The sequence below is a fragment of the Bos grunniens genome, chromosome 20 (assembly GCF_055505025.1).
Source record: "Bos grunniens cultivar Pamir isolate PY7600 chromosome 20, Bosgru_T2T1.0, whole genome shotgun sequence".
Taxonomy (NCBI): Eukaryota; Metazoa; Chordata; class Mammalia; order Artiodactyla; family Bovidae; genus Bos; species Bos grunniens.
Window position 1 is genome coordinate 32,397,090 of NC_141184.1, and position 27,698 is coordinate 32,424,787.

The following is a 27,698-nucleotide window of genomic DNA, read 5'->3' on the forward strand; positions in this document are numbered from 1 at the left end:
AAAAGGCACGTGTGTGTATAGCTGCCATTTGCCTCTGTGAGTTATTGTTTCTTAGTGGCCATGGTAACCAGCTAGTTTCTCTTTTGCTTTTAATGTAGAATGCTCCCCTCTCATCCACCCACAATATTTTGAAAGATTCTGTCAATGTTCAGAAATAATGATCTATAATATCTACTTATGCAGTGTCTCTAAATTATTTTTAACGAAATTGTCAATTATAGGTATGATTAGGTGGTATGATAGGTATAGAACAGTGGTTCCCAATCTCATTGAGCATCCAAGTCACCTTGTATGTTAAAAAAAAAAAAAATTACAAGAGACTTCCTTTGAAGTCCAATGGTTAAGACTCTGCACTTCCAGTGCAGGAAGTGTGAGTTCAATCCCTGGTTAGGGAACTAAGATCCCACATGCTGTGGACCATGACCAAAAAACAAAGAAAAAAAACCCAATTCTGAGCCTCACTTCTGTTTACAGAATCCAAACACCTGGCTGGGGCTCCAAGGGGGCCCTTACGTGCTGACATAGTTGTCAGCATTGTCTTATGAAATAACCTTTGGGTCACATGCAGGGATGGAGGAGGGGGTGAGTGAGAGAAGGAGTAGTTTGGTGATAGAAGAAAGGAACTTTTTGCCTCTCTTTTCCTCATGATTACATTTCGGTTGGAGATGGCTTGTGGTAGAGAAATAGCTAAAGAGAATTTAGGAGCAAGGAGCCTTTTAGCGCTACGGGCATTGCTTATTAACCTTTGTTCCTTCAAAATTCATTTTTAATCAAAGAGGTTCTCAACCTGAAATTTTCCTAGCTCTACAGATTGGAGAAGAATGAAGGTTATTAAACTATTAAAAAAAAAATAAGAGTTAAAGAATTAACATCTTTGTTGAGATAAGTCACATGCTATTCAATTTATCCATTTGAATGGTACAGTCGATCGGTTTTTGGTGTGTTCACAGGTTGTACAGCCACCATAGCAATAAATGTAGAACATTTCCATCACCCCAAAAGGAAAATTCTATATTGGTTATGTCATTTTTAATACTCATAGAAGTCTAACTTATTAGTTCACAGTATAGCTCTATAGGCTAACATCAAGGCTTTTTGATTCAGGCTAGAAATTCTATTCGATAAGGGTAGTTCATGTTAAGCTTTGGTTGAGAGTTACATTATTTTTAAAGGGAAAATGGATTAACAAACCCTGCTTGTTGGCTCTAGTCTTTCAGATGAAAGGGGAACAGTCTGTGCCTCCCTGCCCTATTCCATCCTCACTGATGGAGTGACATCGCTTGGTAACTGGCAATGAAGCAATGCTTGGTGACTTATTTTGGGTTGAGCATGGAGTAAACTGACCAACATTTCTGCTCAGTGGATAGACAGGCTTTTTCATCTGCTTGAAATGAGAAGATTTAATTCAAATACCTTTTCCTGTATATGTGAAACATGCCCTTCTCTTTTTGAACCATCCAAATTAGACTCCCATGCAGCTAATTCAGCTTAATCACAGCTCTTTTGACCTAAGCACCTAGTTACTTTTCCAAGGACTGCTCTTAGTTTGGTTTAACTAAGTTGATAGATGTCACTTTATCCAGTCTGGGTTTTGAAAATTTGAATCTGCGAGTTGGAGCCGAAAGATTCCAGCTGACCCAAGGAAGGCAAGTCATGATTGACTCTTGGATCCTCTTGGGGAAGAGGGGGCTACTGAGGCAAAGGGAGCCCAGGTGACTTCCCACAAGTCCTGACTTCCAGGATTAGGTCCTGGAGTTAGGTCCTTTTACCAATTCTGGGAAAGCAGTGATTTGTTACTAACTTTAATTATCCCCAGCTACAGTTCTTGTTTCTAGTTACTATTTTGTGGGTTTCCAAACCTTTTTACCCTTGACCCCCATCTCTGTCATCCCAGAGTTATACCCTTGGACCACCCAGCTCTCAAACACCCAAAGCTTCCAGGAAAACATTCACAGCTAATACCTCCCCCTGGGAGTTTTTGGAATTACTTGCTTTATTTACTTAATCCTCTTTAAATGAGCCTTTGCATACTTCTCACTGCCATACTGAGGGGTGAGGGGGAGACGAAGACAAATACACCAAGCTACTAGTGCCCACACCCGTGAAACATGCCCCCCCACCTCCGGCCCTACGTGCCCCATGACGTCAAACAAAAATCTGACCCAACTTTGCCTGAGACATTGTGTTCTTGCCTGAAAGGATGCTTTGGGTGGTTCCACCTTGGTGGGTTACACAGTTTGTGGGTTATCCAAGGCTGGATTTCTCTTTGCTTCTTTTCCTGGTGCATGGATTTGTCCTGTTTTCTTGGTTGGTAGCACTTCACCCGGAGGGTGGAAGGAATTGAACTTCAAGGGCAATTTCCATCTTCTAGCTGCATTTGGTGGAGAACCATGAGGCACTGTCAGGTTGGGAACATCTGCTTATCATGGTTTCTACTTGGATTCATCAAAAGATGGTTGTTCTGACATGATGAAGGGCTGGTTCATAAACCAGCACAGCTTTGATAAGGATATTTCCAGTTCCACATACCTCATTTCTAACTTCTCAAACTTGTATGCCAGAGTCAACCAAGCAGATGCCTAGGCCCCGCCCTTGAGATTCAATTTCCAGGGAATTTTACATTCAGCAAAGTGTCCCCAGATTCTTCTGATTCAGATTAAGTTGGGGGGCCACCTTCCAGAAGCACTGTCCTCAGAGTTTGCACTTTGCCATTCAGGTACCAGCCCAGCCTTCTCTGTGGTTAAGTACATGGCAATTAACAAGGTGTAATTACAGTGTGTGCGGTTTCCAAGGCAACGGACATTCTGTCACTCCTGCTGAGGCTGGGAAGATTGAAAGGGACCACAGGGAGGCCACAGGAATGGTGTGGCCTCCAGATTAATGTCATTGAGGTGCTTTGTGACCGGTCCAAAGGGCCCTGCTTAAGGGTAGCAGCAATAATGAAAGTCAGAAATTAACAAATTCGAACCCAGGGAGCCACTGGACCACTTCTGGAGGTGACAGCAAAGACCTCAAGAGGAATGGGTCCAGCCGTTCAGTTGCCTGCATTTCCTACCCGCCCCCACCGTGCCATCTGTTTCCTCAGATCAGTTTAGTCCAGAATAAAGATGGTGGATGAACATGATGACCTTGAAAGGCTTTTGAAAGGTAATGATCAACCTAGTCAACATCTGACCATCGTTCCTTAGTCCTCAAATAGACTGACCTGTTAATGTTCCCCTGTTCTCACTTTGTCAGCTGAGGCTTGACGTTACATTTCTTGAGTGCTTTCCAGGTGATGAGAACTTGCACGTAGATTTTTCTGTCATTTTTGACCTGAACATACACTTTCCAGGTTTCAGGATGGAAGAGGTCAAGTTCATGCCATGTTTTAGCCCAGGAGTTTACTTTCAGGTTTTAGTTTTAAAGCTGTAGGGCAGTGGAAAAGGCATTCACCCATCAGTCCGACTTTGGTTCTGAATTATATCATGCAGAGGTGTGGGGAATGCAGACAGGTGTCTTCACTTTGAGGTTCCATCTCTCCCTCTGGAAAATGAGGGGCTCTCACTGGATCCATAGTGGGATCCATAGTGGGATCTTACCTTTTGAAGGGTGACAATGCCTTTGCAGAATCTAATGAAAATAGGAACTTCCCAGAAAAAAGTACAGGGACTTCGCTGGTGGTCCAGTCGATGAAGACTCCGCAATCCCAATGCAGGGGGCCTGGGTTCGATCCCCTAGTCAGGAAACTAGATCCTGCAGGGATGCACATAAGACCTGCCACAGCCAAATAAACTAAAAAAAAAAAAAAAAAGTACAGATATACTGTCATTCCAAAAATTTACCTTCATTTTCTAAAGGCACCACAGATCCCTCCTGAATGAGGTGGTTTCATAAGACTTTTCAAGCTCCGGATTGGAATCACTGGGTCCCATGAGGACCTGGGGAGAGTCTTTCACTGTTTTGAGTGGCTTCCTGAGGAATGAGGTATTTGATGAGGGAGGTTTTGTTTTTTTCTCACATTTTTCCCTCATTGCCCTGTGCATCTATGAGGGGGGAAAAAAACACACTGAGAAAAATAAATAGGGAATGAATGGCATCTGGAATATGAGCTGCGCTTCAGTATGCCTCACTCCTGTGGCCCTTTCAGAGGAGGTGGAGGCTGTAACTGTACCGTGAAGGGGATGGAGAGGAGGGAGTTAGGCACTGAGTTTTGTGCAGTGACAGGCCAGCCTTTACTTAAGCTTGTGCTACTTTGAATGAGGAGTTGGAAGAAAATGAAAAGTTTCAGTTAACTTGAAAATGTTGGATGCTTCAAAGGAGTATCACAAATGGGAAGAACATAACATTCTGCACCACTTCCCAGCCCTTAACCCTGACCACCTTCCTAACTCAAACCCAGACGCTTACCCATGGCCCAAAGTCCCAGTCCACTTGGGAAGGAGTCACTGTAGTGTTTGTTTGGAAACCTTGAAGTGTGTGCATGTGTGTGTGTGAGTTGCTCAGTCATGTCTGATTCTTTGTGACCCCATGGATTATAGTCCACCAGGCTCCTCTGTCCATGGGATTCTCCAGGCAAGAATACTGGAGTGGGTTGCCATTCCCTTCTCCATGGGATCTTCCCAACCCAAAGGATCAAACCTGGGTCCCCTATATTATAGGCGGATTCGTTACCATCTGCGCCAGGAAACCTTGATACTTAGTTTCTTTTTTTCTCCTTCTGGCTAGATGCTGAAGGTCTCCTCTAGAGCTGTGGAAGGCTGAATGGACTAAACATGAAGAGCTTGAAAGCCAAGTTCAGGAAGAGTGATGTAAGTACTTGTGACTCACGTCTGGCTGCAGAAACACCCTCCCTTGGACCTTGATAAGATGCTGGGTTAATCAACTACGTAAGTCAGAAGTGCTCTGGGTCCCAGCTCAGCGTGGCTTTTGTGAATGATGTGTTCTTGCTGTTTGTGTATATACCTTCTAAAAAGGACTTTTTTTTTTTTTTTTACTTCTGATGTCAGTGCCTTGTAGAGAAAGAAACAGTCAAATTAACATCTCAAAAAAAAGAGTAAAATACCTCAGCATTTCTAAATCCCCCCAAATCTGACACAGAATGTCATTTTTAGAGAGCGGTTAAGGAATTATGTGTTAACGCGGTTCATGCCGGGCGTTTAGAAAACTTAAATTCTGTTAAGGCTTTTGTGGTAAAACAGCAATATCTATTGCCGCCTGCACCTTTATTCCCCCTTAATTCCTGGGGTTCTTCCTCATTTGTTATTCATCATTCAAGCCTTTGAATTGGAGTAACCAGTGATGCTAAAGCTGAAACTCCAGTACTTTGGCCATCTCATGCGAAGAGTTGACTCATTGGAAAAGATTCTGATGCTGGGAGGGATTGGGGGCAGGAGGAGAAGGGGACAACAGAGGATGAGATGGCTGGATGGCATCACCAACTTGATGGACGTGAGTTTGAGTGAACTCCAGGAGTTGGTGATGGACAGGGAGACGTGGTGTGCTGAGATTCATGGGGTCGCAAAGAGTCGGACATGACTGAGCGACTGAACTGAACTGAACCAGTGATGATGCCTGAATTATGAGACAAAGTCTCCCAGAGGAGAAAATGGAGAAAAGGAACATAGCAGTAGGATTATATGTGATGCTATTATAACAGAAGGTCAGCTCATAAACCCTGCCGAGGCTCCAGTCTTGTGCTAGCTGCTGCAGATACTTTGAGCAGAGTTGTTGAAGGGGAGAAATACATGGAAGGATGTTTGATGGAAGCTCAGCAATGTCACCCTCCTAATGGGCTTGCTTGGCTGTCATTTAACATTGGGTAATTAAAAGTAAACCTGGATTTTATTGCTTTGCTGTGAATTATATGACAGCTTGGCACAACCACATTTTTACAATGAGTGGAGACCGTGTCTTACGGCTAACACGTCACACACGCACATACACACGCGAACACACATACCTCCTCTTGGCTGAAGCTTATCTCCTGAGGCTACATCATGACATGTAACTTACTGCCCTGATAAGCCCCAGACTGGAGGAGGTGCTTGTGGAATGATTGCAGAATCTTGTTATGCCGAAAGGAAGTTTGAGCTCTAAGGAGAAAGGGTTTTTGGGGAAAAGCGGACTTGACTTCCTCATTCTTCAGGTAAGTTATCTAAGACTCAGAGAATGTGACTTGGCCGAAGTTGTCCAGGTAACCTTTGGCTGGAGTGACAGCGTTGGTCATCTGACTTCCTTGACCTCTTGCCCTGCCACTCCCATGAGAAAACTCCCTTCAGTCTTCTCATTTGTTGGCCAAGTGATGCTACAGCCTCTAGATCTCATTGGACTTTCAGTTAATAAGGAAAAGGCAGTTAAATGGAAAATGTTGCCCAGCCGGGCCGATTCGGGTTTATAACTTGTGTGACTAGGTTCACAAATGCCTCTTCCATTCCATTGGGCAGCTTCCGTTTGTACAAACTGAAATTGTTTTAGCAAAATTTAATCAGTCTAGACTTCCATGATATATGAACAGGGGCAGGGGGGAAATAATAGGAGCATACACTTTAGGTTTATAAACTGGTGGCTGTAGGGAGGGTATTGCTGGAATCTAGTTTTTTAAATAAAAACTGAAATATTTCCATGGTTTAGGGGAAAAAAAAGTCACAGTAATAACACTATTAAAATCTTCTGGAATTTGGCAGTTGAAAGGCTTAGATTTTGGCACTTAGCACAAAGGGAAGAAATGTTAGAAGAGCAAGCTTGGGAGAGGAGAGCAAAAGAAATTGGTATTATGGGGTCAGATGGTATCAGATGGTTCCCCAGTTTCACCCCAAATTTCTTCCCAAAGCGTAATCCCTCCACTGCAAGATGGAGGGAATAAAAGCAGAAAAGAAAATCGTTTCAAAGCCCAGCTTGTTAATCAGCCGTAGGATAGCAAGAGCTAACCATTATAAAATATTTGCTTTATGTCAGGTGCTGTGCCAAGCTCATTATGTGAACTTTGTTTAATCTTGCTGCAACCCTTATGTGCTAAGTATTATTGGCAGGCTCATTTTCCAGATGAAGAAACTGAGACCCAAGGAGCTCCAGTCCCTTGCCTGGGCCTGTGTTCTTCTAGCTAAAAGTTGTCAGTGTTTGTGCCCAAGTAGCCTGATTCCAGCCCCCAGGTTTTGCAAAAGAGAAAATGTGGATGCAGGTCTGATTTTATGAAACAGCAATCCAGGCAGTAGCTTGGGAAAGCCACTTCAGACCTAGGTCTGTGGCCTTGGGCAAGTCTGTTCCCCTTCCTGAACCCCCAGGCTCCTCACCTGAAAACTGAAGATAGTATTACCTCGTGAAGTTGTGAAGGTTAAGTGTTCTAATGCCTGTAAGGCACACGTTTTAGGCCTGGCATCCTTGAGGTGCTTGGTACATCTTTCTACCTCTTTCTTACTCGCAGACACCCATGCTGGAGTTGAGAGGACTTCGGCTGTATGGTTGGCAGACAGGTTCAGACTCACCACAAGCTTTACTTGGGAAGGTTACTACCTCTTGCTCGGGCATTGTAAGTGGTCTTCAGAGCACAAACCTTGGCAGTGAGGGCCTTTTCTCTCTTACAACATGTACTTTAAGCAGTAGATTTTAGATGAAAATTATATCAGTGTGATTGTAACACGAAAGAAGCAGCTTGTTCTCTCTTATTCTCTGTGTGACCACTGGGAATTTTTACTTGTGTCTAAAATTTAAAACAGTCAAATAGGACAGACTGCAAAATGATATTTTTGCTGGTGCAAACTTAATTTCATGTGTGAAATCTTTTACTGACTCTGAATATTTTTAAAATTGAAAATTATTATTGAAAAAATAAAGAGGGAAATTCACTACTGATGACCTTCCTTTGAAAAGTAATTGGAGATGAAATGTAAATTGTCATGTAAAAGCGTTTTAAAAGGCAAAATAAAAGTGAAAGTCGCTCATTTGTGTCCAACTCTTTGTGACCCCATGGACTATGCAGACCATGGAATTCTCCAGGCCAGAATACTGGAGTGGGTCGCCCTTCTCCAGAGGATCTTCCCAACTCAGGGATCTAACCCAGGTCTCCCACATTGCAGGTGGATTCTTTACCAGCTGAGCCACCAGGGAAGCCCAAGAATACTGGAGAGGGTAGCCTATCCCTTCTCCAGTGGATCTTCTCGACCTAGGAATCGAACTCGGGTCTCCTGTATTGCAGGCGGATCCTTTACCAACTGAGCTATCAGAAAAGTAAAAAAAAGAAAATTATTATGTAGAAATTGCTGATTGAAAGTAAAGAGTGAGTCGATAGTATAATTATGGTTTATAAAAAAAGCAAACACAATGAGAAGTAGGCAGAAAAGCCTATGTGGTCTGGAGAGCAAAATAACCTGGTAACTAATTTGCTATCTCTCGGGAGGGACACAGAACTGGGAGTGGGTTGGGGGCGGGGTGAGGGGTTGGGGGGATTTTGCTTTTCACTGGGTGCTTTAGGCTTTCATTTTTTGGTGTATGTGTATGCATCCCCATGTGTCACTTGTTACAAGAAAAACAAGTTCTAAACTGTTTACATTCAGTGCAATGAGCCAAACTGTAATTTTCTTTACCCGTAGTGAGTGGTGTCTCTTAGAGAATAACCCTAAACCCACCCATCAAATTTGCCCGCTAGTCTTTGTGGGAGGCTGAAAGGAGGAGAAAGAAAAGGCCCTTTGTGTTTCTGGGGGGTAGGAGGAAGAGGGGCAGCAGATCATGTTCGGGCTCTCGTAAAGAGAAGGCAGGTGACCCGCGGGCATGATCACATTTCAGCCAGCCTGTGTCTGGGAGGTCTTGCAGCCAAATGAGTTTGTGACCATTGAGCATAAAACCCAGGAGTGAGAAAGGACAAGCGTGGCCCAGAGGAGCCCCCGTGGACGCCTTTAAGGTCATTGTGCTGCACTAGGACCATCAGGCAGGCAGAGATTTCTTCCGAGCATCCTTTCCAGAATGCTTGACTCAGGCGGCTGAGTTTCTGTGCATGACCTAGGGGAAGGACCTAGCCTGTGTCTTTGGGCTGTGGTTAGATACCATCCTTGTCTAGTGGCTTCCATCCCTAAACTTAATAGGGAGCCTGCAGGTAACCCACAGAGGCCAAAGAAAGTCATGGAGCTTAACAAATGTTCCCCTAATATAGGTGACATTTTCCAATTCCTGTTTCTAACTTGATTTGGTCATCTTTGAACTGGGTTAGGTACTGGAAGGGATACTGGAGAAATATGCAGGATGCTGGTTGTCTTGAAGAAACTCAAAAACCCATGTGGGAGGAGAAAAACTACACACAGGCAATAACTAAGGCAAAATACAAATCCTATAGAATGTAGATATTAATAGGATATCCAGGATGATATAACCAGTTGTTAAATTAGGAGACCTGAATGATAAATGCTACAGATTTTCAAAGAGGAGTGAATCACTGGAAATGGGGAAATTGGTAGGAGGTTTATGGAGCTGAAGCTTCTTCTAGGCCTCAGGGAGGCATAGGATTGGAAGGGTGGTTAGGAGAGGAGGAGAGGGTCATGCTGGCGAGCACGTCGTGAGGCACAGTGGGTGGACTCGCTTTCCAAAACCAGCCCTTGTCCTGCACACCAGTGACGCTTAAGGAGCCCAAGAGAATGCCCATGGCATGGCTCTGAGTCTTTGCGTAAATTTTTCATTCTAGTCTAAAAAATGGATGAACTTGAGTTTTTATGCTTGTAAAGTAAGTACAGGGTTCTAAATCATCATTATTTCTTTCTTTTATGACTAGTTTGAAAGTAGCTTCTTTACCTCTTTAAATATTTGCAGCAACCAGTACGTGGTTCCACTTGGAAAAATGAGCTGTCATCATGAGAAATGAAGCCAAGAAGGTTGGGATTTCCCTTTGCTAATAAAATGCTCAGGCTTCTGGAATTTCTTTGTAAATGCCAATTTTTAGTGCCTTGAGTGAAAGGGGTGGAGGTTGAAGGATGCGGAAAAAAGGGTTGAAAGCTCTTTGTAACAAATCTTGAGAACTGCCTCTCCAACATGTTCGAGGCCTTCAGAGTTTACTTTGTGGGTGTGTGCTTAATTTTATGAAAGATTTGTTCCCAATTATGTTTTCCACTGTAACAGGGAAGCAGTGGACATGCCATTTAGGGGGGAAAAAAGAGGCATCCAGTTTGAAATGGCTGTATCCATGAGAGATTAAATTAATGGTATTTCTTTATGGAGCAGCTACTAATGATGGCAGCTTTCAGCCAAAGAATGCACACACCCCATGAATCTTGAGGAACCAGACACATCCTGCTTAGACAGGAGTCTGAATTTGTTGCCTGTTGAGAGAGTGGCTCTTGTGAAGGTCAATAATCAGCATCTCTGCCAAGGTATTTTTTCAAGTTTTTAGTTGTTTATAATAAGTTTTTACAGATGCCCAAGCCTCCCTCCCCCACCTCACATGCAAAAAAAAAAAAAAAGTTTTTAAAATCCGAGCCTCTTTTGACAGAGGAACCTTAGCTAAATCTATTGTAAAGCTTAGCCTCTTTTTTTCCCCCATAGATTTAAAAATACATCAGAGGTGACCTTCTGGGGAAGAGGCCTGAGTCTCTTGTAAACTTGAGCAGAGAATGTGTCATGCTACATAGTTTCCAGGTCCTGTCAGCCCATCTTAGTGAGGAATCTGCTGCTGCCTGATTTTACCTTGTATTAATTTCCTGGGGTGGGGGTGGGGGGAGTGAAAGTCTATCCCTCAGTCCTCTGAATCTTTTGCAACCCCATGGACTGCAGCCCGCCAGGCTCCTCTGTCCATGGGATTTTGCAGACAAGAATACTGAAATGGGTTGCCATTCCCTACTCCAGGGGATCTTCCAGACCATGGGATCAAACCCCTGTCTCCAGCATTGGCAGGTGGATTCTTTACCACTGAGCCATGAGGGAAACCCATTAGTTACCTAGACTTGCTGTGAACATGCCTTGAGTGGCTTATACAACAGTGGTGTATTATCTCACAGTTCTGGTGACCGGAAGTTTGAGATCAAGGTGTTGGTGGGGTTGCTTCCTGCCCCCTGAGGGCTGTGAAGGTGAATCTGATCCGTGTCTCTCTCAGCTTTGTTTGGTGGTTTGCTGACAGTCATTGAGATGCATCACCTTGGTCTCTACCTTCGTCTTCACATGGCGATCACTCTACTTGTCTCTGTTCCTCTTCGAATTCTCCTTTTCATGAGAAAACCAGCCTTATTGGATTAGGGCCCACCCTAAGGACCTCATTTTAACTTGATGACCTTTGTAAAGACCCTATCTCCAGATGAGGTCATATTCTGAGTACTTAAGACTTCAACTGATAATTTCACAAGGTGTGTGTCAGGCGTGGGGCTCACAGTTCAGCCCCAAACATGCCTCCATCCTTTTCTGTCCTAGAACAGATTCCCCAAAGCCCCGGCACCTCCAACTGAGCTCGTGTGCTCATAAACTTTAGCTTCACAGTTTCTTCATCTTTTGGACTGTACATTTTCAGTGTCTAATAAAGTGAGGCCAGAGTATCACAATTTTTTAATGGGTGTTGGTGCCTAATTTTGTTGTTCAGTTGCTAAGTCATTTCTGACTCTTGGCGATTTCGTGGACTGCATCACGCCAGGCTCCTCTGTCCTCCACTGTCTCCCGGAGTTTGCTCAAATTCATATTTATTGAGTCAGTGATGCTATCTAACCATTTCATTCTCTGCCGCCCCCTTCTTTTGCCTTCAACCTTTCCCAGCATTAGGATCTTTTCCAATGAGTTGACTCTTTGGATCAGGTGGCCGTATCTTCTGAATGGTCATATCTCTTTGCCTTCCCTACCGTCCATGGAGTTCTCTAGGCAAGAATACTGGAGTGGTTTGCCATTCCCTCCTCCAGTGGACCACGTTTTGTCAGAACTCATCACTATGACCTGTCTGTCTTGAATGGCCCTGCACAGCATTGCTTATAGCTTTACTGAGTTGCACAAGCCCCTTCGCTGTGACAAGGCTGTGATCCGTGAAGGGGCAGTGCCTAAACATAATGTTAATCACAAGAATAAATACAATCACACAAGTAAACATGTATTGACCACTGACCTACTACAAGAGAAATTAGGAGAAGAGTTCCCATTGATTTAATTCTTGCCATGTGTCAGGCACTGTACCAAAATCCTTCACATGTAATGCTTACAAAATTGTATCCAATAAAGACTATTCCTGTAATAGCAATTTACAAAGAGAAGTTAAGGTTGAGAGAAGTTAAGTAACTTGGGTAAAGTTGCACGTTTGATAAATGGCAGAGAGATCTGAATCCCAGTTTCTCTTAATGCCAGAGCAATAGTTGTTGACATAGGGCATTCCCTTTCTTAAGTTTCAAAGCTGCAGACTGCAGAAAGTAAATTTTGCTTCAATGCTCTAATGCTTTAGAGCATTAAATGCTTTATTTAATAAATAGATAAAGACCCATGGATTGATTTTGTCATTATCAGCGCTTGCCACTGGTGGCGGCAAAGCTCACTAATAGTGTCATTCCGTGGGCAGAGGAGGCTCTGGGTTGCTTTGAGGGAGGCAAAGCACTTGAAACTGAACTTGCGAAGCAAGAGAGGACAGATGCTGCTGCTTTCTGCTCTTCCTCTGTAGTTCAGAAAACTAATTCTAATTCTAAATGGAAGCCCCATTACTGGCTAACTAGACCACAACCTCATTCTAGTTGTTCAGTCAGCCAGTTGTGTCCGACTCTTTGAGACCCCATGGACCCTCCCCATGGAGGCAGCATGCCAGGCCTCCCTGTCCTTCACCATCTCCTGAAGTTTGCCCAAGTTCATGTCCATTGCATTGGTGATGCCATCTGGCCATCTCATCCTCTGATGCCCTCTTCTCTTTCTGCCCTCAATCTTTCCCAGCAACAGGGCTTTTTCCAGTGAGTCAGCTGTTCACATCAGATGACCAAAATACTGGAGCTCCAGCTTCAGCATCAGTCCTTCCAATGAGTATTCAGGGTTGATTTCCCTTAAGATCGACTGGTTTGATCTCCTTGCTGTCCAAGAGACTCTCAGGAGTCTTCTTCAGCACCATTGTTTGAAGGCATCAATTCTTCAGTGCTCAGCCTTCTTTACAGTCCAGTTCTCACAACTGTACATGATCACTGTGAAGACTATAGCCTTGACTATACTATACTATAGCCTTGACTGTATAGTCAAGGCTATACAGATCCAGAAAAACATCTATTTCTGCTTTATTGACTATGCCAAAGCCTTTGACCTTGTGGATCACCACAAACAGTGGAAAATTCTTAAAGAGATGGGAATACCAGACCACCTGACCTGCCTCTTGAGAAATCTCTATGCAAGTCAAGAAGCAACAGTTAGAACTGGACATGGAACAACAGACTGGTTCTAAATAGGGAAAGGAGTATGTCAAGGCTGTATATTGTCACCCTGCTTATTTAACTTATATGCAGAGTATATCATGAGAAACACTGGGCTGGAGGAAGCACAAGCTGGAATCAAGATTGCCAGGAGAGATATCATTAACCTCAGATATGCAGATGACACTATCCTTATGGCAGAAAGCCAAGAACTAAAGAGCCTCTTGATGAAAGTGAAAGAGGAGAGTGAAAAAGTTGGCTTAAAGCTCAACATTCAGAAAACGAAGATCATGGCATCCAATCCCGTCACTTCATGGCAAATAGATGGGGAAGCAGTGGAAACAGTGACAGACTTCATTTTGGGGGTTCCAAAATCACTGCAGATGGTGATTGCAGCTATGAAATTAAAAGATGCTTATTCCTTGGAAGGAAAGTTATGACCACACTAGACAGCATATTAAAAAGCAGAGATATAACTTTGCCAACAAAGGTCTGTCTAGTTGGCGCTATGGTTTTTCCAGTAGTCATGTATGGATGTGAGAGTTGGACTACAAAGAAGGTTGAGCACCAAAGAATTGATACTTTTGAAGTGTGGTGTTGGAGAAGACTCTTGAAGTCCCTTGGACTGTATGGAGATCCAACCAGTCCATCCGAAAGGAAATCAGTCCTGAATATTCATTGGAAGGACTGATGCTGAAGCTGAAATTGCAATACTTTGGCCACCTGATGCAAAGAACTGACTCATTGGAAAAGACCCTGATGCTGAGAAAGGTTGAAGGTGGGAGGAAAAGGGGACGACCGACAGAGGATGAGATGGTTGGATGGCATCACCTACTCAATGGACATGAGTTTTAGTAAACTCTGGGAGTTGGTGATGGACAGGGAGGCCTGGCATGCTGCAGTTCATGGGGTCGCACAGAGTCGGACACGACTGAGCAACTGAACTTAACTGATACAGATCTTTGTCGGCAGAGTAATGTCTCTGCTTTTCGACACAGTCTTGGTTTGTCAAAGTATTAGAACTTGTAAACAGTGTACCTGAAAAACTGTGGATGGAGTTCTGTAATATTGTACAGGAGGCAGCAAACAAAAACATTCCAAAGAAAAAGAAAAGCAAGAAGGCAAAGTGGTTATCACTCTAGTTACCCCAGACCATAATTGCAGGAATTCTTGGTTAAACCTGATATCATTCCAGCTGTAGCTGGAAACCAATATGGAACTCAGAAGCTGGCCCCTAAACTTGGGGAAATCTGATCGTCTCCACAAGCAGAGAATCATCTAGGTTATTACCTCTTATCTCTTTATTCTGAAATTAATTACCTAATCATCTTGAACTATGGCTGGCATCAGTGTTTTTTGCTTGACAAATTCTTGTATGTAACTTTTCTTTTGAAGTGAAATAGGAGTTGCTTCTGAATTCATTCCGTGGAGATTTTTCAGTTGAGTTTCTTTCCACAGATCTTTGCCATAGGAGGTGGTTCTTTGCATTTCTATGGCAGCAGGTATCAGCATGAGTTGAAGGCACAGTGTCTATTAAGATGACATTAGTGACAAGCATTGACTTTCCTTTTGAGTCCCCATCTCCCTTTAAACAAGGAAAGTCAGTATGTTCTGATTGACTTCGTTTTCCAATTATTAGTTGTTACCATGTGAAATTAGTTTCACTTTTTAAGAAGCACTGCCTGAAAGGATTTCATTTTCTATCTTCTCAGTAGGTTGAAGGACATGGTATCTCCCTTCCTCCTTCCTCTTGGGCTGTCCAGTGGGCTGACTGACCGGGAGGTGCAGAGATTTATAATGTGGGAAAAGAACAAAAAAAGTCTGAGGAACCACATGTTCTCCTGGGATGGGTTTATTTTGAAATGTATTTTTCAATGCTGAGAATGTTTCTATGGTAATTTTTCAAACTGGGGCTGTGATTTTGGAGGTTTCTTTATTTTTCCATGAGAGTCAGTGTCCATGCTTTAAAGGGTTGTTTCATAACTGAGAAGCTGCAGGGTCCTTCTGGGAGACCCCAGAGGACATATTTATTATGATATGGGGTAGGCTGTGATAACAAGATACGTGAAATTGAATAGATAGAACTGTTTCCTTAAGTAAACATTTCCAACACTCCAGAGCCAGCAGGACAGGTCTGCTTCGTGGACTCGTCCAGGGACCCAGGCTCCTCTATAATGTCCTTCTGCTGCCCTCCTGAGCTGCACTGTATTTTGTAATAGGCGGTTGCTGCCTGTGGCTCTTGAGCACTTGAAATGTGGCTAGTCCAAATGGAGGTATTCCATAAATGTGAGATACCCACCAGATTTCAAAGATTTAGTACCAAATACCTTAATAATAATATTTATAATTACACATTGAAATGCTAATATTCCAGACGATGAATTAAGTAAATTTAAAATTCACTCCCCTTGTTCCTTCTTCTTTAATATGGCTCCTAGAAACTTTAAAATGCCTTATATCTTACTAATTCCTTTGGACAGTGCTGGTCTAGGCTGTTCATGGTGCATATTCTGTATATGAGAACCAGAAAGAGGGAGAATGAACCCCAAGCATCTCCTTTAAAAAAAAAAATTATTTATTTATTTGGCTGTGCCAGGTCTTAGTTGTAGCATGTGGGATCTTAGTTTCCTGACCAGGAGTGGAATCCAGGTCCCCTGCATTGGGAGCGTGGAGTCTGAGCCACTGAACCATCACGGAAATCTAGTAGCATCTTCTTTTTTTAAAGGATGTGACCCCAAAGTCACACAAATCATTCTCCCCTCACATGGAACTTACTGGAGCTTTAATCACATGCCCCTACCTAGCTGCTGCTGCTGCTGCTGCTAAGTCTCTTCAGTCGTGTCCGACTCTGTGCGACCCCAGAGACGGCAGCCCACCAGGCTCCCCCGTCCCTGGGATTCTCCAGGCAAGAACACTGGAGTGGGTTGCCATTTCCTTCTCCAATGCAGGAAAGTGAAAAGTGAAGGAATTCTGAGAGGAAAACACTCTCTCCGGATGGCAGCCATGAAACCAGCGACACCTCAAGGGATAGGAGGAATGGGTCCTGGAGTAGATCAACTCAGTGATCTGGGTTGAATTGCTACCCATCCCCCAAAAGATATATTGAAGTCACATACTGAGGTCCTCAGTATGTGACCTTATTTGGAAATTGGATCTTAATAGAGGTAATTAAGTTAGAATGAAGTTATTAAGATGAATGCTAATCCAATATGACTGATGTCCTTATGAAAAGGGGACACTTGGGCACAGACCTGGGCAGAGGGAAGACTATGTGTAGAGACAGGAAGAACACCACGTGGAGATGAAGGTGGGGAACTCTGTGATGCACCTGTAAGACCGAAGATTGTCTTCAGACCCCTAGAAGTGAGGAGAGAGGTGTGGAGCAGATTCACCCTCAGGAGGAAACAGCCCTGCCGACACCTTGATCTTGGGCTTCTAGCCTCCAGAACTGGGAGACGGTACATTTTTGTTGTTTTAAGCCACCCAGTTAGTGGTATTTTCTGGTGGCAGCCCTGGAAAACCATTACACTTGGCCACAGGCAGTTTCCACAAGGAGTTTCATCTGAAGGGTTAGGTGGTAAAGGTGTGTCGTATGTCCTTCGTTTTGATTGCTTTTACCCCGGTAGTGAACATCGGTTGCCATTTGTCCAATTCTCCATTGTTCTGTTGGTGGACATGCTGTTCATGTGACGTGAAGTGCTTTTTCCATGTTTGAAATGGAAACTGCTCCTAAGTGTTACCAACGGGTGACATTAGGTTGTCAATTAGGTTTTTCCTTTTAGTCCAGTAGTAGGTTGGGTTTGATAAGAAGTGGGATTAAAAGGACCTGTGTTAAGTATACCATACAGTCATCATTCTGAGATTGTTTGTGGTGATGGGAACTGTCGTGACCTGATCCTATACCTTCACAGGGAAGTTTGGGAGTGATGTCAGCCTACAATTATACATTTTAAACTTAGTTGTAGGTTACACTAAAGTGCATACATTCATTTGGTCTGTGCAGTCGATGAAATTGTGAAACATGAGGATTCTTAATTATATCAGTTTCATTTGAACATATATGCCCGTTTGACATACTTTCAAGCTGAGGCTTAGAATTCTGAGAAAAACATTAGATTTGTTGCAAAAGAACTTAAAATAGTGGCATTTTCCACTTCTAAGTCATGTAGCTTTATTACTATAACCTGACATAATTTTTTTTTTTTTTTACCCGCATTCCCCTTTGCATTCATAGTTTACTATTCTTTTCTACCTCTGTTGCTTGCAAAGCCTTGTCATTCTCTTTGTGGGCTTGGGCTGTTGAATATTTGAATCCAAATGCAAGACACTATATTTATCCCAGTTAAATTTTATTTTCTTAGTTAAGTTTGTTCAGTAATTCTGTTGCGCTGGTTTTTGCACTAAATTCTAACTCTTTTTTTTTTTTTTTTTAAATTCTAACTCTTACCATAATCACATTGTCATCCATCTTATCCTGCTCAGCCACTCAGTCATGTCTGACTCTTTGCAACCCCATGGATTGCAGCTGGCCTGGCTCCTCTGCCTATGGAATTTTCCTGGCAAGAATACTGGAGTGTGTTGCCATGCCCTCCTCTAGGGGATCTTCCCGACCCCAGGATCGAACCTGCATCTCCTGTGTCTCCTGCATTGCAGGTAGATTCTTTACCACTGAGCCACCTGGGAATCCCCAAAACTTAGTAGGCATGCCTATTTAATCTAAGTCATTAATGTATGGTATAGCTAGCTCTGTCTTCAGATATGGATATATAACCAGACTCCAAAGAATAAGGGCAATGCCCATTTGGAAGGATGCCAGTGGTTAATATGTATCACCTTGTCATATATGAGATATAATATATATATATCTCATATACAAGCATACCTCATGTTATTGTGCTTTTCAGATATTGCTTATTTTTTCTAAGAAAATTGAAGGTTTATGGCAACGCTGCATCGAGCAAGTCTTTTGGCACCATTTTTCCAACATCATTTGCTCACTTCATTTCTCTGTGTCATACTTAGGTAATTCTTACAATATTTCAAACCTTTTCATTATTGTTATATTTGTTGTCATGATCTGTCATCTTTTATAATGCTGTTGTTTTTTTGTTTTATAATTTTTTACTGTTATGCACATTGTTTCTTTAGACATAATTCTATCACATATTTAATAGACTATAGTGTAAACATGACTTTTATATGTACTGGGAAACCAAAAAGTTCCTGACTTCCTTATTGCAATATTTGCTTTATTACAGTGGTCTGAAACTGAACCCATAATATCTCTGATGTACGCCTGTATATAATTATTAGCATCCTTCCAAATGGGCAGTGCCTTAATTCACATTCTTTGGGGTCTGGTTACAGCTGACCCATTATACTATTTCTCAACCCTGTTTATCTTGTCCCAGTTTTATCCTTTACTATCTATACAATATTGTACAGGTTACATAATCTCTCATCTTTGATTTTCTCATCTGTAAACCAGGGTGATGCCAGCACCTTCCAGCATCATTGTGAGGATTAGGATAAAGTCTGGCACATAGTAAGTTTTCAATAAGTACTACCCAATGATACCTGTTAACCCTGCTGCCTTGCCTGGTGCCTGGCATTAGTAGGTCTTCAGTAGTGTGTGATGCATGGATGGTCTCTAAGTTTACTGTCTAGTTGAGATACTGTGATTGACATGCATGAAACAGATACAGCAACAGAAGGCTTGTGTCACTCAAAACAAAACCAGGAGCCCCAGTGATAAATACTATAAGGGTTAAGGGAGGGCTTCATTGGAAAGGGTGAGTTTGGGGCTGGGCCTTCTTGACTGGTAGGTTAGGATTAAGAGAGGAAGTCAATATTGGTGGGGGGCTGTCCAGAGGAGAGATCGACAAGAGGGAGATGAACCGAATAACTGAGTTTAGGTGGGAGGGATGGACTTCTGCACAGCATTGGAAACTAAGGGCGGGTGATGTTGATAAAGTTGCAGAATGAGGGTTGAAGATGATTGCATTTGGGGTGGTAGGACGGTTTAGGTTTTTGAGAGACTAATGGGAGGAAAGGGCCAGGACTCTAGGGCCGAGGCTCCGGTGGTGGCTGCTGTGGGGAGGGAAGGGATATGGTGCTTTGAGTGGGTGTGAGACCAAGAGCAGAGAAGATGATTCCTGTTGCACCACACCCTGCCTCGGCACGCCAGTCAAGGGAGGGTAGTCCCCATCTCCTGAGAAATCTGGCGTGGGCTGTTATCACACTCGCCTTTCACTAAGCAGCTTTGTAGGAAACTTCAAGAGGTTTAAGACAAAAAAAAAAGAGTGAGAATCTCCTTGATTAAAAAAGACTGTTTGGAGAACATTAACATTCAAATGCACTGCTCTGCCAGGCATTGTTCTAAACAACAAATTGTAATCTGCTTCTTGTCTCTGTTAGAGGAGTACCTTTCTTATACCCATTTTACAGATGAGAAAGCTGTGACACAGTAACTTGCTGTGTTAGATTGCTAGCATGGTTGTAACAAGTAGTATAAATGGAGTGGCTTAAATAACAGGGATGTATTGTTTCATACTCTTGGACAACGGGAGTCTGAGATCAAGGTGTCAGCAGAATGGGGGCCATGAGGAAGAATGTGTTCCCCACACCTCTCCTTGCTTCTGCTGGTTTGCTGGCAATCTTTGGCGTTTCCTTGGCTTATGCGTGCATCTCCCAGATCTGCCTTCATCTTCACACACATTCTCTGTGTGTGGGTCTCTGTCCAAATTTCCCCTTTTCATGAGGACACCACTATTATTGGATTAGGGGCCCACCTTTCTTCAGAATGACTTCATCTTAGCTAATCACACCTGTCAGCACCCTATTTCTAAATAAGGCAATAAGGGGGTGAGGACGTGAACATGTGAATTATAGGATCAACATAACATCTGTCCAAATCAGAAAGGTGAAGCAGGAACCAGGATTGGTGCCTGGGGACTCTGGCCCCACAAGCCATGCCTTCCCACTCAAGCCATGCCTTCTCCACAAGCCATGCCCTCAAAAGCCACGCCCTCTCCACAAACCACGCCTTTCCACAAGTCACGCCCTCCCCAAAGCCACGCCTCCCCAAGCCATGGCTTCCCCACAGTGTCTGTAGTGTCTGCTGTGCACAGGTGTTGGCTGGCGGAGCTGCAAGATATTCCAGCCAGCCAAGTAAAGTCCTGAGATTGGATTTCAAATTCCTCTTTCCATAGTACCATGGCAACTAACCAGTGATAATTATGGATAAACTGTAACCAAAACATGTTCTGGTAAAGCCCAGTAGCTAGATTCCCACTGATTGGTCTGAAATCCTTCGGTGTCAGAGATTAACTGGGGCAGAGAACATGGAAAGCAAAGCAAAGCAAAGCAGTTAGACCTGTTCCTGGAAGATCCGGACCTGCAGATACATTGGGACCTGTGACTTAAGGAATGTGTGTACAGTTTTTTGTGTTGAAAATTACAAAGGGCTGGACTTAGGCCAGCCTGGCTATGCCTTAGACTGTTAGGGGCACAGCTATCCCTGAGTGGTGGATCTGGCCCTGGGACGGGTCTCAGGGCATCAGCTGTGCCCCATGAAGAGCTGGAAGATGGGTAGTTTGGTAAGTTCTGCTGAGTGTTCAAGTAAGTCCCATAGTCGTGGGACCCTGGTACTATAGATTCCTGCGTTTTGGAGTGCATTTGGAAAGCCACTTCTGCCCTTCCCACACAGAGAACCATGGTAGGCAGGATGAGATCATTGTGCCTGCTCTGTCTGCAGCATCAAGCCCAGCTCCCTTCTCCAGAGAGTGTGATGAATGAATGAATGAATGAATGAATGCAGCATGGAAACACTGCTCATTGTCAACAGCCCCACCCCCAGCCCCCTCATTCCTCTGGCTCCTGTTTGCTCAATATTTACTACTCTCCCCATGTGGACAGAAATAGACGGGCAGAGGGATTTTCTGGGTGGGTTTCCTTCAGAGTGGTCTGAATGTCCTCTTGGCCACTTCTGATTGTGTTATATGACATTAACAAGCATCATCAGAGGGCCTGGCTTGTTATGTACAACCCAACTGGGTTTTGTATCCATGCTGTGAAGTTATTTGGTGTCTGTAGTTCATTAGCTGAAGTGGTTGGAGAACCACGCCAAGACCAGTCATGAACTTGGATCTGATGTAGGCTAAATAACTAGCTTGTGTCCTATAGGCAAAAATTATCTAAATTGAGACCCAGTTTACTGACTAGCATCTGCGTCTCCTTGGTCATGAGAGAGTTGGAGTGTTTGATTAGGAATATGGCCACTCGATACCAGAAACAAAACAGTGCTTAGGTCGTGGTTAAGATGGAGCGGCTATGCCAACCTCATTTAAAGGAAGCCATAATATCATCATTATTCATTTTTAAAAATGTATTTCTAAGTCATTTCGCCAAAGTTGGTCAAAAAGAGTCTGTACAGCTTGTTCCTCGCTGCAGAAGAATTCTCTCAAATAGTCAACCAAGTCCTCAATCAGACAGAGGTCTCATTTCATGGCTCCAGGTATAATGTGGTGAATGTTACTTATCTTTGAGGTTTTGATAACTTTTAAGCCCATTGTGAGCCCTGTTCACACATTCATTTCTCTACTATAAACCTGTTTAATAAATAATACTATTGGGTTAGCCACGGTTATGATTTTTGATCCACTTAAGGGAAGTTATGTGAAGGAAAGAATCTAAAACATAGAATTTTTTTGTCATATTATTTACATTAATAAAAAATGGAGAGAAACCCATATTTTGGAGGAGTATGCAAATAAATTATTCCATCCACAGAGAGGAATGTTCTAGAGTTCTTACAAATACTAAGCTTAAAAAATTATGCAGCAACTGGGAAAGTGCATTTAATAAATTAAGTGGAGAGAGATTCAAATTACAAAATTATATGACATTATACTTACAAAAAGCAAATATATATGGTACATATCAACACTTAGAGGAATACTTAGGAAATAAGGATGGGTGAAAATATTTAGCCTTAAGGATATTCACCCTGGTGATACTCTTAAATATATGAAAACTAGAAACCACTTTAGCATTATAGTAAAAAAAAAATTGGCTGAGTACATTTTTGAGTACATATTACAAAGCCGTTAAACATGTTGTAGAAATCTGTTAGTGAAAGCTATTTTGTATATTACTGAGAGATAACAGGAAGTTCTTAAACATACTTGTGATGGAAGGTACGAACAAGGTAAGAGACTTCTAAGGACAGATCCAAGTTTTGTGGAAACTGAGGGTTATACAGAAGTATATGGGAACCCTCCTTTAAAAAAAATTTTTTTTTTTACTTTACAAATTTTACAAAGACCAAAACAAACAAAAATATACGTACATACACTGGGAACATATTGCTAGGCCTTGAAAGGGACTCATACAGGGAAGGGGTCCCTTAGGTTTAAGCTTCAGTAGCTTCTGGGTGTTTTGGTCTGCCTTTTTGCATCTTCTGACCTTAAAGTAGAAGAAGGCCAAGCCTGTGGCATTCAATCCATCTCAGATTGCAGCAGTTATCTCCTAGGGGCCCTCTGCTGATACCATCGCAGGCCTAGTAAATTGCCCTACACAACAGGATTCGTAAAAGACTTTGTGGTGGTTCTTTTCTTCATCTCACTTAAGTACATTTATCTTTCTTTTAGTTTGTTCGTTCTCCAAGTGCATTGTCTGGATCAGCCACTTAGCATTCCTGGGGAACTTATTAGAGCTGCAAATCTGGGGCTACCTGACTAGAAACTCTGGGAGTGGAGCCCAGCCAAGCCCCCAACCCCAGGCTATTCTGGTGCCAACTCAGATTTGAGGTCTAGTGCTATAGCTGTCAACCCTCATTTTACATGACAACCACCCAGAAAGCTTTTGTAACTGCTGATTACTGGGACTCACCCCCAGAGATTCTTTGTGCTATGAGAGGGAAAAGAAATCCTTCACCACTGAAAGTGAAGGATTTATCGCTTATGGCGCTTACAACACAGATGGAGAGCTGTGTAGATGAACACTTTGTTAGCATGCGTTGTCTTTCCTGAACTCTACAAGGGAATCAAGATCTGTAATTACTTGACTGACTGAACGGTGTTTTTGCACAGAATCCAGAGTTATCTCCTGAGAGTTAATTTCATTCATTAGTTAAGCCCAGTTTCTCGGACCTCCCTGTGAGTCCAATGGTAAAGATGCCGCACTTCCAGTGCAAGGGGTGTGGGTTCAGTCTCTGGTCAGGGAACTAAGATCCCACATGCCAAATGACACGGCCAAAAAGTAAAAATTACAGGAAAAAAAGAAAGCCCAGTTTCTCTACACTTCACTAAATAGCTCTAACCTCTCTGAACCTCTGATTGCTATTCAATAAAATAGTAATATGAGAGAAGTACACACACTGCCCCCCCCCAGGATAGTGTGAATATTAAATAAGATAAAAGTGTTGAAGTTATTCAGATCCCTTTTGCAAATACTTTCTAATTTGTCCCAAGTAATAAACTCATCGGTCAAATCTATTTTTAAAAAGTTTCTTCCATTTCTATATTCAATAAGCTGAATTTCAGGACAGTTTTGGATAGTGAAGGAATTATTTTTTTTCTCCTTATGACTAACTGTTATTGCCCAGTTTTTCTATTCCGTGGGCAGTTGGAGGGAGCAGTGATTCCTGTGATGGTGGGACAGGGATGGTTGTCTGAGTCCTATGTTGTCCCCTCCTGTAGCCCCTTGAAACGTGGCTAGGGTGGCAAAGGAATGGAATTGAAATTTTATTTTCAATTGCAATTTAGAAATGGGTTACTCAGTTCAGATGTTGGAAACTTTTTACCTTGGAACAACTTAAGTTTGTGAATTTACCTGTTCAAGCATAAATTATGTGAAATCTAAATACACATCAGGTATTTCTGATAAAAATGTAGCATTACAATTGAGATAGAAGACTGTCGACAGTCCCTTAGACAGCAAGGAGATCAAACCAGCCAATCCTAAAGGAAATCAGTCCTGAATATTCACTGGAAGGACTGATGCTGAAGCTCCAGTACTTTGGCCACCTGATGGGAAGAGCTGACTCACTGGAAAAGACCCTAATGCTGGGAAAGATTGAGGGCAGGAGGAGAACGGTGCATCAGAAGATGAGATGGTTGGATGGCATCACCGACTCAATGGACATGAGTTTGAGCAAACTCCGGGGGATGGTGAAGGACAAGGAAGCCTGGCGTGCTGCAGTCCATGGGGTCACAAAGAGTTGGACATGACTGAGCTACTGAACAACAATAACATAAATATACAGGATGTTGAAGACTTAGTATGAAAAAAAAGGATGTAAAATTCCTGTTAATAGTTTTCATGTTGATTTCATGCTGAAGTGATAATATTTTGGTTATATTGGGTTATATGAAACATTAATTTTATCTATTTCTTTTTATATTTTTAAATGCAGCTCTCAGAAAATATAAAATACAGCTTACATTACTTCTCTTGGACAGCACTGATAGACACTAATTAGAAACAACAGAATTGAAAAAGCAAGCCACAGAACTGTTAAGACAAAGTAAAATGATAAAACTGGTCTCCTAAGTCATTTCTTTACCTTAACCCAGTCAGCTGTCTTCACACTTGGGAGCACTGCACTCCCTTAAATTTGCTTTTGTGGGAGCAATTTAGAGCCCTTCTCCTTTTTCTCGTGATGTTTGCCAACAGCCTCTGTGTTGGAAAAAGTCACAGCCTACCATTTGCTGTCCAAACCTGAGAGGAGTTTGAGCTGTAGCTGCTGGTTTAGCCACACAAATTTCAATATGGAGTATCTCAATGAAATTTGTTTTTTAAAATATGTGATTTTGGCCTTTGTGTGTTTTTTTCTGTGAAGTGCTCTTTTAGCATAGGAATGTAATTGTTCTGCCCTGGAGTTTTGCTCTGTCCATACAAGGGAGTTACCATTCTTAGAATTCAGATTTATAACCACTTCCTTATTTTGGTACTGCCTCCTAATCTACTTTTAAAAGGGGACTTGACCTTCATATAATTCATATTTTTCCTTGAAATGTTAAACCACCCACTTAAGCTGCCTTGGCTTTAGGTGACCCATGGAATGTATCTTCCCGGATTGAATGGTACTCATTAAACTGAGCACAGTGAAGATTTCTTGTAAGGTAAACATCAATATAATGCCACTTAAGGATTATTTTCTGCCATTATATGGCTTTTGTCCCATTTGGGGGGCCCTTAGTCAGAATATCTCTAGCTGAGTAATGGATTTGAGGCTGCTTAGACACTTATGTTGACATCTTAAAGGTGACACTTGAGCCATGAAGTTCTGAACTTGTGGAAGAAATTTTTTATTTCAGAACGTCACTGCACGGGTGTTTTGCCTACTGTATCACCATGCACAAGCTACTGCAAGCTTTTTCGTCTTGATCTGTGTAGTATACTATTTGTTGGTAGCTCCTGTTAGAACAGGAGTGTTTTTTCTCAGCTTGGAATCCTAGGTTATCTGTGCCACCATTGGGGCCCCAAAGTTATGCCTGTGCCCCCTCTGGATATGCCACACGTGGTTCTTTGACCTTGAACTTTTGTACGGAGAATTGCGTGTGTGGGGAGAAATCATCTTTCCACTCCAGAAAAGCTTTTTATCATCTTACCAAGAGGCAGTAACTCAATCAAGACCTCCAGCTCTCACTGCTCCCCACATCAATTATAGCATATTAAGAGATGATAAATATGCAAAACATGAGGCCCACAGAGGCAAAGAGGTTGTTGGCTCAGCGTTTTACTGTTTCTTCCGAATGGCGTCAAGGCTTGGCAGCCGATTTTGTGGACAGGGCTGCGGGCTACATTTACGAATCTTAGCTCTGCCAATTACATGCCTGAGACTCCTGCAAGTCAGTTCACCTCCCTAGCTTTCCGCATGGGTAAAATAAGATGCTCTCAAAAGTCTCATTAAGCTTTAAAGTCCTGTATTTCCTGGTAAAGTCACTTTCCAACCCCCCCTGCGCTCCCATTCATCTCTGCATCCACTGGTAATTGCTTCTGTAAGAGAGTCAGAAAGCAGTACATTTATTTTTCCTGGAGTTGTGTGAAGTCCCATGGGCATGTGGAAAAAAAAGAATACACATCTTAATTGAAGCATGTTCAAGTCTCCCCAGTGCCTGGTCAGAATGTACCTTCTTCTTCCTCTTGTCCTTGGCATTTCTTATAATTTCTACTAACTAAGAACACTCAGGAAGAATGTGATCCTATTGTATTGCGTGATTATAATGACTTTTTTTTTTTTTGAAACATGAGGGTCTTTTTTTTTTTTCTTCACGTTTCCTTAAGCACAAAGGCAGAGGCCTAGACAGGAAATCTGTCTCTGACCTCTCCAAGGGGAAAATCAAAGCTTTGTAAAATGGCCAAAGAAGAAAGAGATTGAGATAGGAATAGAGGAAGGAAAAGGCTCTTATGTCATAGATGTCTACTGTATTTATGAATTTGTTTTGTTTCTGAAGTAGAGTAAAGAAGGGTTAATTTTTTTTTTTTTTAAGGAAAGGTTAACTTGTCCAGAAATTAGGTAGTATAAAAGCTCAACTCCTAAGTTTACCTACCTATAATTGAAGATATAGTGTAATATACTCTTTAGAACTGTATTGAAAATAACAAAGCAGCTAAGCAGTAAGAAATTTAGAATTTTTAAGAAGTCTTTAGAGTTCTGATCAGTTGAATAAACATGCCAGTTGTTAAATAGTTGTCAAGTAATTTCCTTGCCCCTTTCACCAAAACAAAACAGGAAAAACTTGGCTTCAGTTTATTCAGAACATATTTCCTAAGTGGTGGGTAGCTCTGAATTTGGATATTTTGCCAACTTGCAATAGTGAAAGTATCAGTAGCTTTAAAAAAATGACTAAAATTGTTGCTTTCTGTTAAAACTATGGAGGGTGAGATTGAATATAAAAGACTATTTTGCCACAGATAAAATTAAATGCATAAGAGCCTGCCTGGAGCCATTTAGTGAAAACGTTGCTAATCAAACCATGATGGAACAGTTATTCATACGGAAATTGATTTCTGAAGTCAGCTTTCAAAGTCTGTAGCTACTTAATGTCAGTTTCACACAGAATGGGTTTTCCTATTATTTCTGAATTTTGGACACCCCCCTCCAACACACACACACACACCGAACCCAAACACAAGCCGTTGATTGAAAAAAAAAAAACCATAACCCCTATAATCTTGGGCAGTTGTTTTAACTCCCACTGTACATTAAGATTGCCTGGAGAGCTTCAAAAAAAACTAAATCCTAAACTATTTCTGCTTCTTGCCCCTTGGCGCGCCACCCCCCGCCTCCCCAAACCAACTGAATCAAAGCTTCTGGAGAGGAGCCTGGGCTGGGTGAATGTCCTGAGCTGAAAGATTTTAGAACCACTGATCCAGGATAGCAAG

At 42.4% G+C, this 27,698-nt stretch overlaps 1 protein-coding gene across 19 annotated transcripts in view; it reads left to right on the forward strand.

Annotated features, from left to right (window-relative positions):
• The window catches only part of RAI14 (retinoic acid induced 14), a 162,880-nt gene that overhangs the window by 23,678 nt on the left and 111,504 nt on the right, over window positions 1-27,698 (forward strand). For 15 of the 19 annotated variants that reach the window (XM_086361335.1, XM_086361345.1, XM_086361339.1 and 12 more), the window contains exon 2: window positions 4,708-4,790. In XM_086361335.1, coding sequence (XP_086217461.1) covers window positions 4,755-4,790 — 36 coding nt within the window. In that variant the 5' untranslated portion in view covers window positions 4,708-4,754. Of the gene's footprint in view, window positions 1-2,716; window positions 3,148-4,707; window positions 4,791-27,698 lie in introns of those variants that run through there. The other 4 variants (XM_086361337.1, XM_086361341.1, XM_086361344.1 and 1 more) reach the window with 1 other exon arrangement.